Consider the following 17,294-nt stretch of genomic DNA (forward strand, 5'->3'; position numbering starts at 1 on the left):
TCGGCCACCCTACAACACGGTGGAACTTGCTGCCACAGTCCAGGGCAATAGTATACATTCACTGAAGTGGAAGCTAGCTAAGTGCATGAGGAAGGAGGGCCATGCTGATAGGATGAGCTGAAGAGTGGGTGGGAGGAGATCCTGTGCTGTAAGCTGCTCGCTCTGCATGGGGAGCTGGGCAGGAGGAAATGCGAGCAGGGTGTGATTGATAGATAGATAGATAGATAGACAGGAGGAAGGGCTGCTGATGTTACAGTGAGAGAGGGTGGGGGTAGATTGCCTTGGCTGCTGCCTGTGCGGGACGATGACTGAGAGCCGGCTGCCCCAGAGCTGGGGCACAGGGACTGACCGCAGGCTGTATGGGCTGCTGGCCTCTGTCTATCCCTGCGTGGGCTCCGTGCAGCAGTTCATTGCCGAGATCGGCGCTACCGCTGCTGCTGCCCCGCCAGCGCTGCTGGAAGCCAGTGACCCCGACAGCTATAAGCGCTTCATCTCCCAGCTGATGGTCTGCGTCCCCGGGGAGGCTAAGGCGGTGTGCCGGCCGGTCACCTTTCAGCAGGTATGGGCAGGGGGCAAGGGGCAGGGGGGACAAAGGCAATCCAGGCATTTCACACCGACTGCGAACTGGAAAGGAACATGTGGCGCCTCCTACAGTCCCGAGTGGCGCTGCTCTGTGTATCGCGGGAAAAGTTTAAAAGTTTAAAAACAACCAGGAAACCACTTGGGCTCCAGGGCAGCTAGTGGGGGGAGGTTAAACCCCACCCCCCCAACACTTCCAGCTGTTCACATTGCAAACTCTCAATCCGGTTCTCTGAGTAATCTCTTCCTGGATTTTCTTCAAATTTTGCGCCAGATTTTCGTTGCGCGGAAATTCCAGGGTAAAATAACTTTTGCCATTTTGCTTAAATGTCCGAAGACCCTTCCCGGTTAATAGTCAAAAGGTGATCACAGTTTTGCGGAATTAAAGGTCCTGAACTTGCTAGAGCCGGGCATGGCCCCCCTGCCAGTCCTACTGTTTCCCATCTACGTGTTGCCCCTCAGCACCATCATCCTCAAACACAGCGTCTGCTTCCACACCCAACTCTACCTCCCCACCACCACCACCACCACCACCTCTCTGCTGTTGTGGAGTTGTTGGACTGCTTACCTTACCCAACATCCAGTACTGGGATCAGCAGAAACTTCCACCAATTAAACATTGGGAAAATGGGCACCACTGCCTTCAAAGCACTGCAACCTCCATTCTCTAGCCACCTATTCCATTCCTCTCTGGCTGATTCAGACTGTTTGCAGCCTTGGTGTCATACTTGACCCCAGGATGAGTTTTCTACCATCACTAAGACCTTTTTTTTTTTATTCATTCATGGTTTGTGGGCATCACTGGCCAGGCCAACATTTATTACCCATCCCTAGTTCAGGGGGCATTTAACAGTCAACCACATTGCTGTGGGTCTGGAGTCACATGTAGACAGTGAACCAGATGGGTTTTTACAACAATGGTTTGTTTCATGGCCACCATTTGACTTTTAATTCCAGATTTTTATTGAATTCAAATTCCACCATCTGCCATGATGGGATTCGAACTGGGGTCCCCAGAGCATTACTAGTGATTGCTAGTTCAGCAGCAATACCACTACGCCATCGCCTCCCCACTCAGAGCACCTTTCTCTGCCTCAGCTCCTCTGCTGCTGAAACCCTCATTCATGCCTTTGTTTGGAATTGACTATTCTAACAGACTCCTGGCTGGACTCCCACGTTCTATCCTCCGTAAGCTTAAGGCCATCCAAAACTCTGCTGTCCATGTCCTGACACATACCCAATGCCTTTCACACGTCACCCTGTGTGCACGCTGACCTACATTGGCTCCCAGTTAAACAACGCCTCGATTTAAGAAATTCTAATCCTTGGTTTTTTTCCCCAAATGCCTCTGTGTCCTCGCCCCTCCCTATCTCTGTAACCTCCTCCAGCCTATAACCCTCTGAGATATTTGCGCTTATTGTGAGGAACCTATTTTTGAAAAAAAAATTGAAGGATATTGAATTTTGGGCTTTCTCTCCCCCCGCGCCCCCCCCCCCCCGCCCCCCGGAGTTGAGTTATGTTTAAAAGTTTGCAATATTAATTTGAGGCTGTGAATATGCCATTCTTCAAGAAATCATGGGTCAAGATTGATATCCAGCAGGGACAACTGGAAAGGGAAGAGATTTTTGTAAATCTAAGTTAACAAAGAACTACTGTTGCCGCGCTAAAGACTCTTGCTGATTGATTAAAAATACCTGGCCTAAGGGAAGTATTCTTTGAACATCTAAGTCTTTAAAACTCTCAGGCAGTGTGTGTGTGCGGGTGTGCCTTAAAAGCAAGCTGCAAGGAAAAGACTCTCTCTTTCCCTCTCTTTGCCCCACCTTTGCGTAACGTGCAGTTTCAAGTGAGTTAAATTTTCCACAGAAATGTCTCATCAACGTGCAAAGTGTGCAAAGTTGTGATAAGTACGAGTCAGCGAGGACAGTTTCACCAAAAAATCTGTCTGAAAGAACTTCCAGACCTATTCTGACCAGAATTCTGTTAGATCAACAGCATTGAGGTCTCTTGGAATTTTATCCTTTTAAAAGAAACATTGCCATACTCCATCCTCTGTAGGGTTTGTTTTGTCCTGTTTTGTGTTTGTGTGGGAGTGTATAGGGGTTCAAATATCTGTTTTTTGAAAAAGGGGAAAATCGTTAGGCTTTTAAACCACAACTTGTATGTTAACCAGTTTATTAACTTTTTTTCAAAGTAGTTTGTTTTATAATAAATACAGTTTTTTTTGTGTTTACTGAAAGAAGCCTGGTTAGAATCTTTTTGTGCTAGGAGCAACAGTATCAACGGGTAACAATTGGCCAGTTTTGTGGGTGAATTAAACATTTAAACTATTGTTGCGACCTGTGGCGAAGTGGGGCTAGAATTAACTGTGCACTCTTCCCATCTTGGCCCGTAATATTATCTAATTCTGGCATCTTGAACGTCCCCGCTCCACCATTGGTGGCTATGTCTTCAAGCGCCTAGGCCCTAAGCTCTGGAATACCTTCTTTGCACCCCCTCTCCTTCTCTCTATCTCTCTTCACTCTTTCAAGATACTCCTTAAAACCCACCTCTTTGACCAAGCTTTTGGTCATGTGCCCTAATATCTCCTTATGTGGCTTAATATGATATTTTGTTTTATAATGCCTAGCCGAAGTGCCTTGGGATATTTTATTTGTTAAAGGTGCTATATAAATACAAGTTGTTGTTGTTGTTCCCCTTCACCTCCAATTTTTTGAACTGAAAGTTACTGGAAATGTGAACTGATAATGGTGCGGTGAGTTCAACAAGGCATCTGGGACCTTGGTGAGCGCCAGCGTCAACAATCGACCTTCTTAACCAATTAAATTATAGAATGACACAGCATAGAAGGAAGTCTTTTGGCCCATCATGCTTGTCCCAGCTCTTTTGTAGAGCCTATTAGTCCAACTCCCTGCTCTTTCCCATAGCTCTGCAATTTTTTCCCTTTTCAAGTATTTGCCCAATTCCCTGCTGAAAGTTTTTATTGAATTTGCTGCCACCATCTTTCCAAACAATGCATTCCAAATCACAATGACACGTGGCTTATAAAAATGCTCCCTTGTGTGACCTCTGGTCCTTTTCTCAATCATTTCAAATCGTATCCTCTGGTTACCTTCTGCCAATGTAAATGAAGTTTCTCCTTATTTACCGTATCCAAACCCTTCAAGATTATGAACAACTCAGTCAAATCTCCCTGTAAACTTTGCAGCTTGAAGGAGAACAATAGTTTTTTCTCCCCCCCCGCCTCAACCCCCGACCCAGCCTTTCTTCACAATTGAAGTCGTTCATCTCTGATACCATCTAGGAAAAATCCTCTGTGCTCTCTCCAAGGCCTTGACATTCTTCCTAAAGCGTTGTCAGAATTCGCCACAATAATGCCAGCTGGGGCCTAACCAGTGATTCACAAAGGTTTATCTCTTACTGTCTAAGTTGGGTATTTTCTTGTGATAATTTAAGGCTCATTAAACAAGTAGAAATTATAACTTCAGAATGTCATGCCAGATCAGCAAAAAGATGCTCCATTAAAAATTAATGATATGAAAAGCCTCAGTACCTCAGACATTTATAGGTGAGAATTGTGCATTTATACTCCGGATTCCTCTTTTCTTAACTGAAAAAGAAATATATAAAAGATATTTAGTTGTGTCGTGTGAAGCAAGGGGAAAAACCTCATGGATATTCCTGAATGCCAGTTTCCCTAAAGGCAATTTACAAAAGCGGGCATAATTCCTGACACCTTGGTCTGTTTTGGACATTGACCATGTTGCTTCTGACTTGCAATGATGCTCACTGTGGTGAACTGAAATGAGTTCATCAGCAGATTTTGGTGTACATTTGTCACGGGAGGACCGGGTAGCATAACAGTCTAAATGATGCTGTTCACTATGGGCAAAGTGCACCATTCCAGGAAAGTGGAGCCCATTATCTCAATTATTAAAGTGAGAGCTATACATTTGTATCCTTGATCTATCTCACTTTTTTTAATATTCATTCATGAGTCACTGGCTAGGTAGCATTTATTGCCTTATTTAGAGGGGCATTTAAGAATCAACCAAATTGCTGTGGGTCTGGAGTCAGACCAGATAAGGACAGCAGATTTCCTTTCCAAACTGAATGGGTTTTTACGACGATCGTTCCATTAGACTTTTAATTCCAGATTATTTTTTTATTGAATTCAAATCCCATCTGCCATGGCGGTATTCAAACCTGGGTCCCCAGATTACTAGTCCAGTGACAATACCATTAGGCCACCGCGTAGTTGTCAGTCCAAGGTGAAAGCTGTGCCTATATACTGGTGGCCCCTCCTGCTTTTGACTGCAGGATAACCAATTTTTTTTTCAATTCCCTTCCAGCTATCGACACAGAGTGATGTGGTTTTGCGAGTAATCCAGAGGATTTGTGAGAAGGGCAGAAGAAATGTGCTAAGCTTTGGTTACGCGTGTGTTAATGAAATGAGTTTCATACGCATCAGATCGGCCCCCAACATATGTAGTTACCAACCAAATCCCACGACAGTTACCATCAAGAACAGCATGCTATGGAAAAGACTACTCAGCCGGATTGGTGATGATATCATGATGTACTTATTGGAGCACTGCTCTCTCTTCATGCTGGTTCCACCGAGCTGCTGCTTCCAGTTATGCGGAGTCCCCATCTATAGCCTCGTTACAAGTGGCACCAGGTTCCCATCTACCTGGCTCAGGCAGAGCCCAGCCAAATATTGGTGCAATATTTCACTAAAGTGCGCCCAAAAGAGAGCCAGATTTCGTAAAGGCTCCCTGTCAAAAAGCAGGAGTTGGAAGGAGAGATCACCAGGGGCTGCGAGTGAAGCACAAGCTGCAGAGTCCAGCAGCCGGAAGCATCGGACAACCCTAAGTGGTCCTGAATGCACATCTGCAAAGTTGGCTAGACTTGAAGTTGATGCTGGCGGATTGGAATCAAAGGATATGGTCACCATGGAAGCAAAGTCCCTAAAAAGCCGCCTGAAAGACGATAAAGTAGAGTCTCCTGCAAAGAAGCTGAAGGGAAGCCAGCTGTCAGCAGAAGGTATGGCTCTCCATTCAACAGAACAGGATACCCTCCACCTGCAGAATAAATCAAATGAGCCTCCTGAAATAACTCAGCAATCTGGTGTAACAATTGATCAACCAAATGAAGGAGCCATCGAATGGAAAGGGGAAGTGAGTAACACTGACGAACGTGAACCGAAATATCCCAAATTCAGCGCACGTGTGAACCTAGCAAAAGAAAGTACCAGCGCAGAATACAAAAGACAGGACTCGGGTGCCAAAGCACCTGAACTGACTGAAGGAAGAGGAGTTAAAAGCAATAGGAGTGGGCACTTCATGCACAGTGAGGAAATTATTTCTTCTGGTAAAGATGATTACGCCTCTGTAGCGGAAGGGGAAAGTTCAGAACACACAGAGCTACAGACTAAAAATACAGTGGCAGAACATGAATCTGCTAAGAGTGGTGACAGCTCCACCATTGCAGGAATTGGAGAACAGCAAAAATGTGAGGAAATAGACCAAGCAAGAAGCAGGAGCTCTAATCAAGGTGGCAAATTCACAGCTAGAAGTACAAGCAATATACATAGTGCTAAATCTGCCATTGGAAAGAACACTGATGCACATAGACAGTACCATGGAAGGTTTGGTGTGTTAGCACACCCTATATTTGCTGGGAGACCACAGCAAACCTCTATAGATGCTGCAGCAGTGAAGAATAGAAGAAAAGGGGCCCCAATTTATATTGAAAGGGGAAATATAATGTACTGTAGTAATAACAGGGAACGTTTGCCAAACACGTTTATACTAAATTGCTTGCAAGACTTGAACACGGGCGGTCAAAGGCTTGTAGAAACGATCTTCTTGAACAATGCTACATTTGGGAAGAAGAAAACACAAGTCCAGCCTAGTAACTACTGGAGAAAGAAGAGGTTGCCAAAGCGCTACTGGCAAATGAAAAATATTTTCTTTAGACTGCTGAGGAATCATAAGCGATGTCCATATTTGCAGCTCTTGGCTAGAAATTGCCTTGTGATCACCCAGAAAGGAAGTAAGGTCTTTAGTGCTTCAAATGTTGTGAGAAATGCTGAGTCAAATTCTTTTCCTGTCATGAAGGTGGCTTGTAGGTCTTTCAGCAGTCACGACGCAGGGTTGAAAACTAATCATCCTGTTGGTGAAACCATTCCCCTAATTGCAAAACGGGGTCAATTATTGAACAAGAATTTAAAGGACCATAATTCAATGAGAACGGATCCTCCTGGACACAGTTCTACCCTTGAAAGGGACTTGGAGGAGCCGACAGATCCTTTGAGACCTTCAGAACGTCCTGGCTTGTGTTCTCAGCCAAGCAATCTACCTGAAGTTGCAGCAATGAAACATCAAGCAAACGACAAGACCAGCGTGTCCAGAGACTTCAACGAATCATCCAGCTCGGACAAGGACTTGCTCCATTTGCTTAAACAGTACAGCAGTCCACTTCAGGTTCACCGATTTGTGAGAGAGTGTCTGCTCAAAGTTGTACCGGCCGAGCTGTGGGGCTCCGACCACAATAAATGCAGGTTCCTGAAGAATGTGAAGAAGTTTATCTCCTTGGGCAAGTTCGACAAATTCTCTTGCAGTGAGCTAATATGGAAGATGAGAGTGACCGATTGTACATGGCTTCAGCTGACCAAAGGTAATCCATTATTAATCCATTGACTTTCTTTATAAATCACTAGAATGAACCAGTTTTATTTACCTGGACTAATATGTTTCAGAAGTAGCGAGGGCTTTATGCGTGTGAGCTCCTACACTGTTTTAACAACAGAGGTCAGTTGCAGTTGCTGTAGTTTAACAGGGTGTTGCTAAATGTTACTAATAAGTTTGTAGAGTTTAGGGGAAGACCCATTTTAATATCTAAAACCCCCCGTTAGTGAGCAACTGGAAGTTATTTGGGGCATCTGCATGGTTGTTGATATTATTCTAATTAAAACAAAATGCCCTTAGACATGACCTAAATTGATTGAGGTTTTAGCTGAAGGTAAGTGTATAACTCTGTCTCGTCCCTGTTTAAATTCCACTCTCCTCAATATTTTGTGGTTGTTGAAACAAAGAAAGAAAATGCTGGAAATGTACTGTAAGTCCATCAACAGGTTAATATTTGGGTGAAATCCTTTGTCAGAACCGAAAATTGTAGATGTTATTTTAGGATGTTTGCACCTTTAAGTTTCTCACTTTATTTCGTCTTTTGTTGCTTTGCTAGCAGTTTTTGGGCTCCTAAAATTAGATCAGCCCAGAATAAATTCCCTTCGTTGTTCAAGGTCTTTAATTTCCCACTTGCTTCCATTCAGTGCCCTTTCATGAACTCTTACCGGCTGTTGACTAGCATGTTGGAAAAATGCATCACCTTTACTACTTGCATATCTTTTTTAATCCCAGTTTTTTTTCCCCCTTTTCTCACCTGAGTTTCCCAGGAGACCATTCCCCTGGTACTACCATCCCTTGCCTGGGTGCATTGGCAGCCTGTGTGCCAGCATTCCCTTGGTACTACCATCCCTCACCTCTGTGCATTGGCAGCCTGTGTGCCAGCATTCCCTTGGTACTACCATCCCTCACCTCTGTGCATTGGCAGCCTGTTTGTCCACAGAAAGCATGATCTGAGAGTCTGATTGTATCATCACCTGCGAGACTAATCTGTCAATGGAAGGCAATCAGACGAGGAAACCAAAACTGAATTTTCCCTTCCTAACCCAAGAGTATTAGAAGATGAGTAATAAGAACAGAAGTAGGCCATACTACCCCTCGACCCTGCTCTGCCTTTCAGCCCACAGCTGAACCTTTACGTAAACTATACTTTGCTGCCCTACCCCCATTTCTCTTGATTCCCTTAGTGCCCAACAGTGACAGATTTACAGTTAGCGGGGCCCTGTGCACAGCTTCATTTTCACCTCCCCCAACCCCCCACCCCCATCCCCAAACTCAACAAAGTCAAAAAAATGTGTAGCTCCCTCACAAGGACTCAAGGCTCTGAGAATGCAGGCATCACTCTGCCTATTGCAAAGAATGGTTTGATACCTTGGAATAAGCATCCAACCTAACTTTTAAGCTCTTTTTGTATGAACGCAAGACCTTTTCCGACTGTCTCGTCTGAGGAGAGAAAAGTGGATGCCTGCGTATGCCAGACTCCATTTTTGCGTGGTATCCCTGGATTTAAACACTGAGAGTTCTTCTTAGAGTTAAAAGGCGGAAGATTGGTAGTTCCCTCTCCCACCTAATATCTAGGAGTAGGCTGCATCGCTGCTACAGCAGCCTTAGATTTTAGTGCAACGTAAAGGGAATTGTTGTTTGGTAGTACAGAACTTGAATATTGCTGATAAAGGGGACATGTCGAAGCTTTTCATCTGGCACTCATCAGAAAACTTCACAAGAATATCAATAGAAGGGGAAAACAACAATTTATACTGTATTGCCAATTAATTAGCACTCTCTTCACATACAGTATAAATTGTTGTTTTCCCCTTATATTGGTATTCCTGCGAAGTGTGCTGATGAGTGCAAGACAAAAAGCTTTTTTCAGCAGTAAAGAGAATTAGGCCTCTTATATTGATCACTTATCATTTTTTTCCTATCAAAGCTTTCAACCTCCGGTCATTTCCTTGGGTCAATGATATGTCAGAAGAACTTTAAACTAAAAAACCTCACGTTTTGGTGTTCCATTTTTTAATCACTATATCCTTTTTCTTGAGATTGGCGGTACGGTTTCAATTGGACGCAGCCCTACACCAGCATTATTTACTGCCCACCCTCCCATGCTGATCTTCCTACAGCATTTGGAAAACCAATTTGAAACCCTGCAAGAAAATTTAAAAGGCTCGCCCACGTCAGTCCAGTGATTGGCCATAAAGATCGTTGCATCGAATCAACCCCATTTGCATTTTTGTTAATGCAGTGTAAATCTTGCTACAAACACACAGAATGATAGTTGTAGATTTATGCCGCTTGCTTTGGGCACTGAAAGCGATCGAGATGGCGTTCTGGAGGCGGATTTAGCATTTCAGAACGTTAGCGAGTTCCTGCCTTGAATTTGCGATACCTCCTACAGTATGACTGTAACTATGCTTCAAAAGTGAGTCGTGGGCTATTCTGCACTTTCGGAAAATGCTCAACCACGATCTCAGAAAATGGTGGAACAAGTTCGAAAGATTGCTTCATCATCTCATTGCTTCATCATATTTCACAAAGTGGACAAAAAGTTGTTCATTTCTAGTAGCTCAGCCACGTGATACTACAATATACATCAATATTTGCAACTATTGAGAGTGGTTAATTAGCCGGGGTTTCCATACTTGAACTTCGGCCAATGTCTTCCACCTACAGATCTCAGTTCAGGATAACATTTGTTCAGTTGGATGACTTCTACAACAAATGCACACACACTTACACATGCAGACGCTCACATCCATGAAGATACGCTCACATATACTCGCATGATCAGGTGACGTGCAGCGCTCCCAAAATCATTGAAACTTCTACATTCGGAATTACCACTTTGAGACTGGTGCAAGAATTGGGTGAACAATGGATGCACTTAGCTACTCTTTCTGATCATTTCAGTTATTAGATTTGGATTAAACTATTTTTAATTACGATAATCTATCGAAGTTCAATGGCTATATTTGCCAGTTTCAGTGAGAGACATTGCGGGATTGGCAGCTAGACGTTAGGTGCTTGTGATCTGAGATCACTGCATAGCTCTTTCCAGTTTACATTAGCACCCAACATCTCACTGCTTGGTTTGGACTTCATATTCTCAAAGTTCATTTGAAATTTATAATTAGCAGAAATTTTAATATCCAATCTCAAGTTGTACTGAAAATTTGAAATCGGATAGTGAAGGAATTGTAGAAATACAGATGACTGTATAGATTTTGTAAGGTTAATGTGTGTCTCAGGAAAAATAAAAAAACATTGCTTTTATATGGTGCATTAATCATCTATTTGGAATCATCGGCAAATGAATGGAAGGTGTTGTCGACAGTGTTATCAAGCGGCAATAACCTGCACCCTGATGCTCAGATTGGTTCCGCCAGGGCCTCAAACAGCCACAACCGTACAATATCCAGCCAGTGGCTCCCGCTTTCAGCCCTGGTGACTGGACTTCACCTTCAGCAGGTAAATTCAGCCCTTAGCTTTTGAGGTGTGCTGTGACCTCAGAACAAACACTTTAACGGAGTTTTGAAAGGTCCGCGAGGCTGCCAGATTATGCCCACTTGAGGCCTTCCTCAGCATAATTGGCTGCCCTCCTTTGTGGAGCAGGCAATCTGATTCCCAGACTGCTCCAAGGGAAAAGCTACCTGGAGGCGAGACTGTGTCGTGGAGCCAACCCAACGGGCTCTCCTCTACTTTCTCGCCCTCTGCCCACCTCCCCACATCTCCTGCATTTTGGGGGCCCTGTGCCATCGCATAGTTTGCTTCACGGGAAACCCGCTGCTTGTGCCCAGAGGCCTGTTGATCTCAGTCTTGAATATACTCACTGACGGCTTCCAAAGATTCACAACCTTCAGAATGAAAACTTCTCCTCATCTCGGTCCTAAATGGCCAACTCCTTATCCTGAGTCTGTCCAGCCAGGGGAAACAGCCACTCAGCATCTACCCTGTCAAAGCCTCTTAGGAGTAACTTACCTCCTGACTCCTCAAAGTCTGCCCACCATCTACAAGGCACAAGTCAGGAGTGTGCTGGAATACTCCCCACTTGCCTGGGTGAGTGCAGCTCCCACAACACTCAAGAAACCTGACACTGTCCTGGACAAAGTAACCTACTTGATTGGCACCACATCCACAAATCCATCACTCCCTCCACCATCGACACACAGTAGCAGCAATGTATAGCATCTACAAGATGCACTGCAGGAATTCACCAAGACTCCTCAGACAGCACCTCCCAAACCCACAACCACGACCATCTAGAAGGACAAGGACAGCAGATAGATGGGAATATCACCAACTGGAAGTTCCCTTCCAAGTCACTCACCATCCTGACTTGCTGTTCTTTCACTGTCACTGTGTCAAAATCCTGGAACTCCCTCCCTAACAGCACTGTGGGTGTACCTACACCACATGGACTGCAGCGGTTCAAGAAGGCAGCTCACCACCACTTTCTCAAGGGCAACTAGGGAATGAGTAATAAATGTTGGCCCAGCCAGCAAAGCCCACATCCCATGAATGAATAAAAAAAAAGAAATTTATACGTTTCAATGAGATCACCTCTCATTCTTCTAAACCCCAGAGAGTATAGGCCCTTTTTACTCAATCTCTCCTCATGGGACAGCTCTCTCTACTCTGGAATCAATTTAGTGAACCTGTTGCAGCCAATTGTAGCAGCCCAACTATTTGCCTAGTTGAGAGCAATTAATTGAGTACAGACTTGGGATGGAACCTGGTATCTCTAGCTCAATATTGCACCATGTGATGTATTTACCCACTGTGCTATCAGGGAACCAATGTGTGGCTTTATAGTGTGTGTGAAGATCCCATGTATCAGCATCGTGCTCATTAACTTTCTCTATGTTTCAGTTATAAAACTTGTTTAAGGATTGGTTCTCTTGCTCGTTAAATAAGATGTGGTTTAAAAGAAAATCCTGAGGCTATTCACTGCTACGGAACCAAAATGTTTTGCGGCATATAAAGAGGCCATTTGGCCCATTATACCATTGCTGTGTACTCCTCAAATAACCCTGTACCTTGTTGTGTTGTAATTTATCATGACAATGGCGATTATTTGCGTTGAGTTCTAGCTTGTATAACACATACTAAGGATCAATTCCATATTAAGTTTTTGAATCTTTCCTTTTGTATTTCGGAGATAGGCACTCTTGCAGCACGCACTGTCATGCCAAGAGTGTTAGCAGGCTCCCATATCTCTGAAACTGCTGCTTTGTAGCTTAATGCTAATAGACACTTTAGACAATGTTTTTCAACCTCCCATCCACCCCAAAACTCCTATTTCCCTTTTGGAGAAGACTTTAAACTCAACTTTTTCAAAAATTTTGAAAATTATTTAGCAAATGCAAATCCCCGAAGCCAAGCGACAGCCTCCTCATTTGCTGAGTTTGAGGTGATTAGTCTGTCACTTCGTCTGTAGAGGGGACACTTCTTGATAATGTGCAGCATTGTTTGTGCCTCTCCACAAGGGGTTTGTACTGAGGCTCCAGTGGTGGAGGTTGGCTGCTCAGGGGCCCTGGCATGTCCTGAACTTGCTTAGCAAGGACCACTGTCACCGTGGTAGCTCAAAGCCTGGCATTCAACTGGTTTATCACAAGGAACTTGTTAGTGACTTCCCGTGCTTCCCATTCCTCGATCCAGAGGATGTCTGCTGGTAGATCTTGCTTCATATGGGACACTGAGATGGAAGGCGGGCAGTAGGTGGGTTGATCAGGCCATCATGGAGTAGTAAGTGAGGTGCAGCACAGGTGGTTTTAACCAACTTGTGGGTTTTAGTCAGGCGGCGGCAAATCTATCGGAGAGTGATGTTTGTAAGGACGGGAAGCCAGGGGAAGGATGCTGAGTGGAGAGTTCCAGTTATGGTGCACATTGTTGCATTCGGTTGTGTGTCAAAAAGGTGTGTGTGACAACCTTTGCCAGACAGGCGCACAGTGCTCTGCTGCAGAGTATGGCTGGACAGGTGCTGAGGTCCAGAATGTTGTGACCCCAGAGAAAATTAAGGAACCTGAAAGAGCCCCTTACAGAACCCCTCCCTCCTCAGAACCGGCAGTTTCAACGTTGAGCAGCCCTCGGGCTCTGGCTTTTTGGCAATCGGGAATGCTCTCCAAATCTTACAGATTAATGTTGAGGGACTGTCGGCTGCCAAATGAAACCTCACTAAACTCAACCATATTTGTGTGATCCAGACTTGCATCCGTAATTCCAAGCGTAGTCAGGCTGCAAGTCTAGCTCCTATTGTTATTGCATTTGTTCATCCCAACTTCCTCTTAAATACAAAGGAATGCTTTTATCTCCCAGGTCAGCACTTTGTTCCTGCATCAGAACATCAATTACGTGAAGAAATCCTGTCTAGGTTCCTCTTTTGGTTAATGGACACATATGTGGTACAGCTCCTCAAGTCTTTCTTCTATGTTACGGAGACAACGTTCATGAAAAACATGCTTTTCTACTACAGAAAATGTGTCTGGAATGAGGTGGAGAGGATTGGTGTTCGGTAAGGGTTAAACTATTGCACCACGATCACTTGAGTTAATCTGGCTTTCAAGCCCCTCACAGTTTAAGAGCCGCTCTCTATTTAGGATCCTCTGTTAGCTGTGAAGATGATGTCAATGTCTTATTAATCACATTGTTTAGATTTAATGGCAATCGCATTGTTAAACAGGTGATGGATATTTGTACACCTATGAATGGAGATAGCTGGGATACTGGTGTATTGGAGTAGTGTTGACTGCAAACTGAGTCAATAGACTCTCTCCAGCAAAAGAAAGCTGTTGTGTCTTAGTTTTAACTTCACCAAACGACGTGGATCCAATCCAGTTAACAGATGAGACTTGTTTAGATTGAAGTTTTCTCTGCGTGTGTGGTCCAAATGGCTTTCCGTGATAGACAAGCAGATGGTGTGATTCATGTTGTATGGTTAAAGGACAGAAGGAGTGCCAGAAAGTAAAGATATTCAGGAAGCCACATTAAGACAGAATCCCATGTCGATGGATAATTGTTGGTGGCGTAGATGGGTAGGTGTCAAGAAATAAGAAAAAGAAATCCATTGCAGGCGAAAAAAATAGCACAGGGCGATCTGCAGAAAATAATTATTTCTCCGCAGCTAATCACCTCCTTCAGGACCTTAATAAATTGACTAAAGGCTGTGATTAGTTAAATTGTACCTTGCATTGTAGATCAACAGTCCTAAGGGGCCAAATATTTTTTACGTTTAGATACATTCCTTTAAGGCAAGAAACAGTGCATTAACATTTAGTTTGTTGATGAAGAGAGTTTAAAACAAATGAACTTAAAAGGGTTAAAATAAAACAATGATTAGCAACACTAAAGAAAGTAGGAAGTGAAAAGAGAATTTGGGCTCGTAAGTGTGAAAAAGGAAATAACTTTTCTATGCGAAAGAATGATTAAAGATAGTAGATTGCTCAGGGATGAAGAGTCTGTGAGGGAGGAAGATAATGGCAGAGATATTAAATATTGTGTGTCAGTATTTACAAATGATGCTGAACGAAAGATTGTACGTGTACTCGAGGAGGGTGTGGAAAAATTGTTAAAAATAACTGTGGAAAATGAATTTGTTCTGGAAAAAAAATTTGCGAAAGACCTCAGTGACTGGACACTGATGGGATGCACCCTGGTTTACTGAAAGAGATCAGAGGGGAGGCTGCAAAGGGAGAGTAGAGAGGATAGCCACTCTAACACTTCTGTTCAAAAAGGGATAGCGGCTAATGTGATTCACTCAGACCAGTTGGTCTAATGGTAGTTTGGGGCAAACTCTTAAAATCTATAATTGTAGATCAACTTAATGAACATTTAGAAATGAATAAGAACATTGAGGGTAGCTAGTAGAGATTTGTTAAAGGCAAACATTGGGTAAATTTAACAGATTTTATTTTTGAGAAGTGACTGGATCGCTAAGGAGTAGCTGTGCTCCTGTATATAGAATTTCAGAGGGTGCTTAAAGAGATGAATTGCAGTCAATGAAACTGAATGTCAGACGCTGCTTGTATTGGGTGTCCAATCCGATACCCCTGTTCCGCATCACTGCCAGGGATGCATTTCTACCCCTTAGAATAAGTCAGGATTAGGATACGTTAACAAGTGTGGACTTCCTAGAAATATTGTTAAACTCTAAAGATTTCCTGCAAACAATTGTATACGGCCAGACACCCCCTGTAAATGCTGACACTGTCCCAGAAAACCCTTGACTAAAGATGGCTGGATATTTAAAGATGTTATATTAGTTTTATTTGTTCTTTTTTAGTATACAGCAGTTGAATTTACTAATGATTCATCACGTACTTCCTCCTGATAAGCATCCAGGCTGGTGCGTTAGCTCATGTTGTTCTCAGTGGAGTCAATGTTGCTCATTCACAAGCCCCATCATTGTTCTCAGGTGGAATGTTACTTGTTGAGTCAACAGACCCAATATGGCAGGTGTGTAGGGAAGCCGGGTTGGGGCGATGGTGTGGGGTTAATAAAGTAAAAATTCAAGTTTGTCTAATTGCGTTTAATATTATTACTTAAGTTGGGACACTCCTATGTTTAGTTTTGCTGTAAAAATCAGAGTCAGGACCCCCCATATGACAGCGGTGAGGCTCCTCACACTGGACTTGAATTTGCTAAGAGCATAAATCCAGTGTAGTTTTAACCCGGATTTATAATGCTCCTCAGGGCGCTACCTAAACACAAAATGCTGGAAATACTCAGTAGGTCAGACAGCATCTGGGAGAGAGAGAATCAGAACTAATGTTTCAGGTTTGCGACCTTTTCTCAGCTCCTTTATTTATGAGCTGTATACTGTTTTAATAAGATTGTTTTATAAGTGAAAGATGCAAAAGGAATTTTTTTTTTTTGCAAACTAATGTAGAAAACATCTAGCGAAAGTGCAGCTGCGACCCATCTCACACAAAGACATGGAACAGAAACAACGGCAGAAAACCTTTCCACCCCCTTCCAAACTGCGGTTTATTCCAAAGAAAAATGGCCTACGACCAATAGTGAAAATGCGGAGCAAAGCAGCACTAAAACCCTCTGTGAAAAGGAGCAGCTTTAGAAAGGTTAGTGACCACTTTGGGCTTTGTGTGTGGACTGTAAAGCAGATGGGTCTAAAATGCCTCATTCCCTGCCCCGACAGATATTTTTCTAAGGTGTCAGATTTTGCTTAGTGCTAATGCTCTTGCCTTGGAGTCGGAAGGTTTTGGGTTCAATTCTCACTGCAAAGACGTGAATGCATAATCTAAGCCGACCCTTCAGTGCAGTACTGAGGGAGTGCTACATTGTTGGTGGTGCTGTCTTTCAGATGAGGCACCTGTCCTCTCAGTTGGGCGTTACAGATCCTATTTCAAAGCAGAGCGGGGGAATTCTCACCAGTGCGCAGGCCATTATTTATCCCTCAACCAACATCACTGGAACAGGTTATTTGGTCATTATCACAATGACCTTTCCCACATTAAAACAGTGACTACACTTCAGAAGCACTTTATTAACTGGAAAGCGCTTTAGGATGTCCTGAAGCCATGCCCTCCTTGATGTCACGAGCTGAAGTCATGCGCCGCCTTCGGATCTGTCTTCAGCTCAATGACGGGCAAGTGTTTTTTAATCATTTACAATCTCTTCTTTGTGCATTTAACTGCCGTTCCCCCTGTGGCCCAGCCCTGTACACCGCCCCTACATCCCGCCCCTGCTCTCCTCAGCTCTCCCATCCCGGCTCCTCGGCCCCACTGATGTCAGAGAAGAGCTGGTGGGGGGCTCTGGGATTGGTGGAGGGGGGGCAGGGTGTGGAACAAGGCTGGGGATTGGCGGGGTGGGGGGAGGGCTAAACCAGGTGCCTTCTCAGTGTTTGCTACTATTGGGAACCACAAGATCCAGACCATAATACTAAATTGAAAGAAGTACAAATAAATCACCATTTAATCTTGAAGGAGTGTTTTGGCCCTGGTCAGTAGGAAAGAAGGTAAAAGGGCAGATGTTCTATCTCTTGCACACTCAGTTTGGATTGACTGGAACTGGTTC

General features: G+C 43.9%; 1 protein-coding gene across 1 annotated transcript in view; it reads left to right on the forward strand.

Annotated features, from left to right (window-relative positions):
• Positions 1 to 384: 384 nt before the first annotated feature.
• The window catches only part of tert (telomerase reverse transcriptase), a 68,638-nt gene continuing 51,728 nt past the window's right edge, over positions 385 to 17,294 (forward strand). The window contains exons 1-4 of the mRNA XM_078539491.1: positions 385 to 559; positions 4,929 to 7,257; positions 13,581 to 13,776; positions 16,150 to 16,339. Of these exons, the coding sequence (XP_078395617.1) occupies positions 503 to 559; positions 4,929 to 7,257; positions 13,581 to 13,776; positions 16,150 to 16,339 (2,772 nt within the window). The 5' untranslated portion in view covers positions 385 to 502. The remainder of the gene's footprint in view (positions 560 to 4,928; positions 7,258 to 13,580; positions 13,777 to 16,149; positions 16,340 to 17,294) is intronic.

The sequence above is a fragment of the Cetorhinus maximus genome, chromosome 3 (genome assembly GCF_964194155.1).
Source record: "Cetorhinus maximus chromosome 3, sCetMax3.hap1.1, whole genome shotgun sequence".
NCBI classification, from domain to species: Eukaryota; Metazoa; Chordata; class Chondrichthyes; order Lamniformes; family Cetorhinidae; genus Cetorhinus; species Cetorhinus maximus.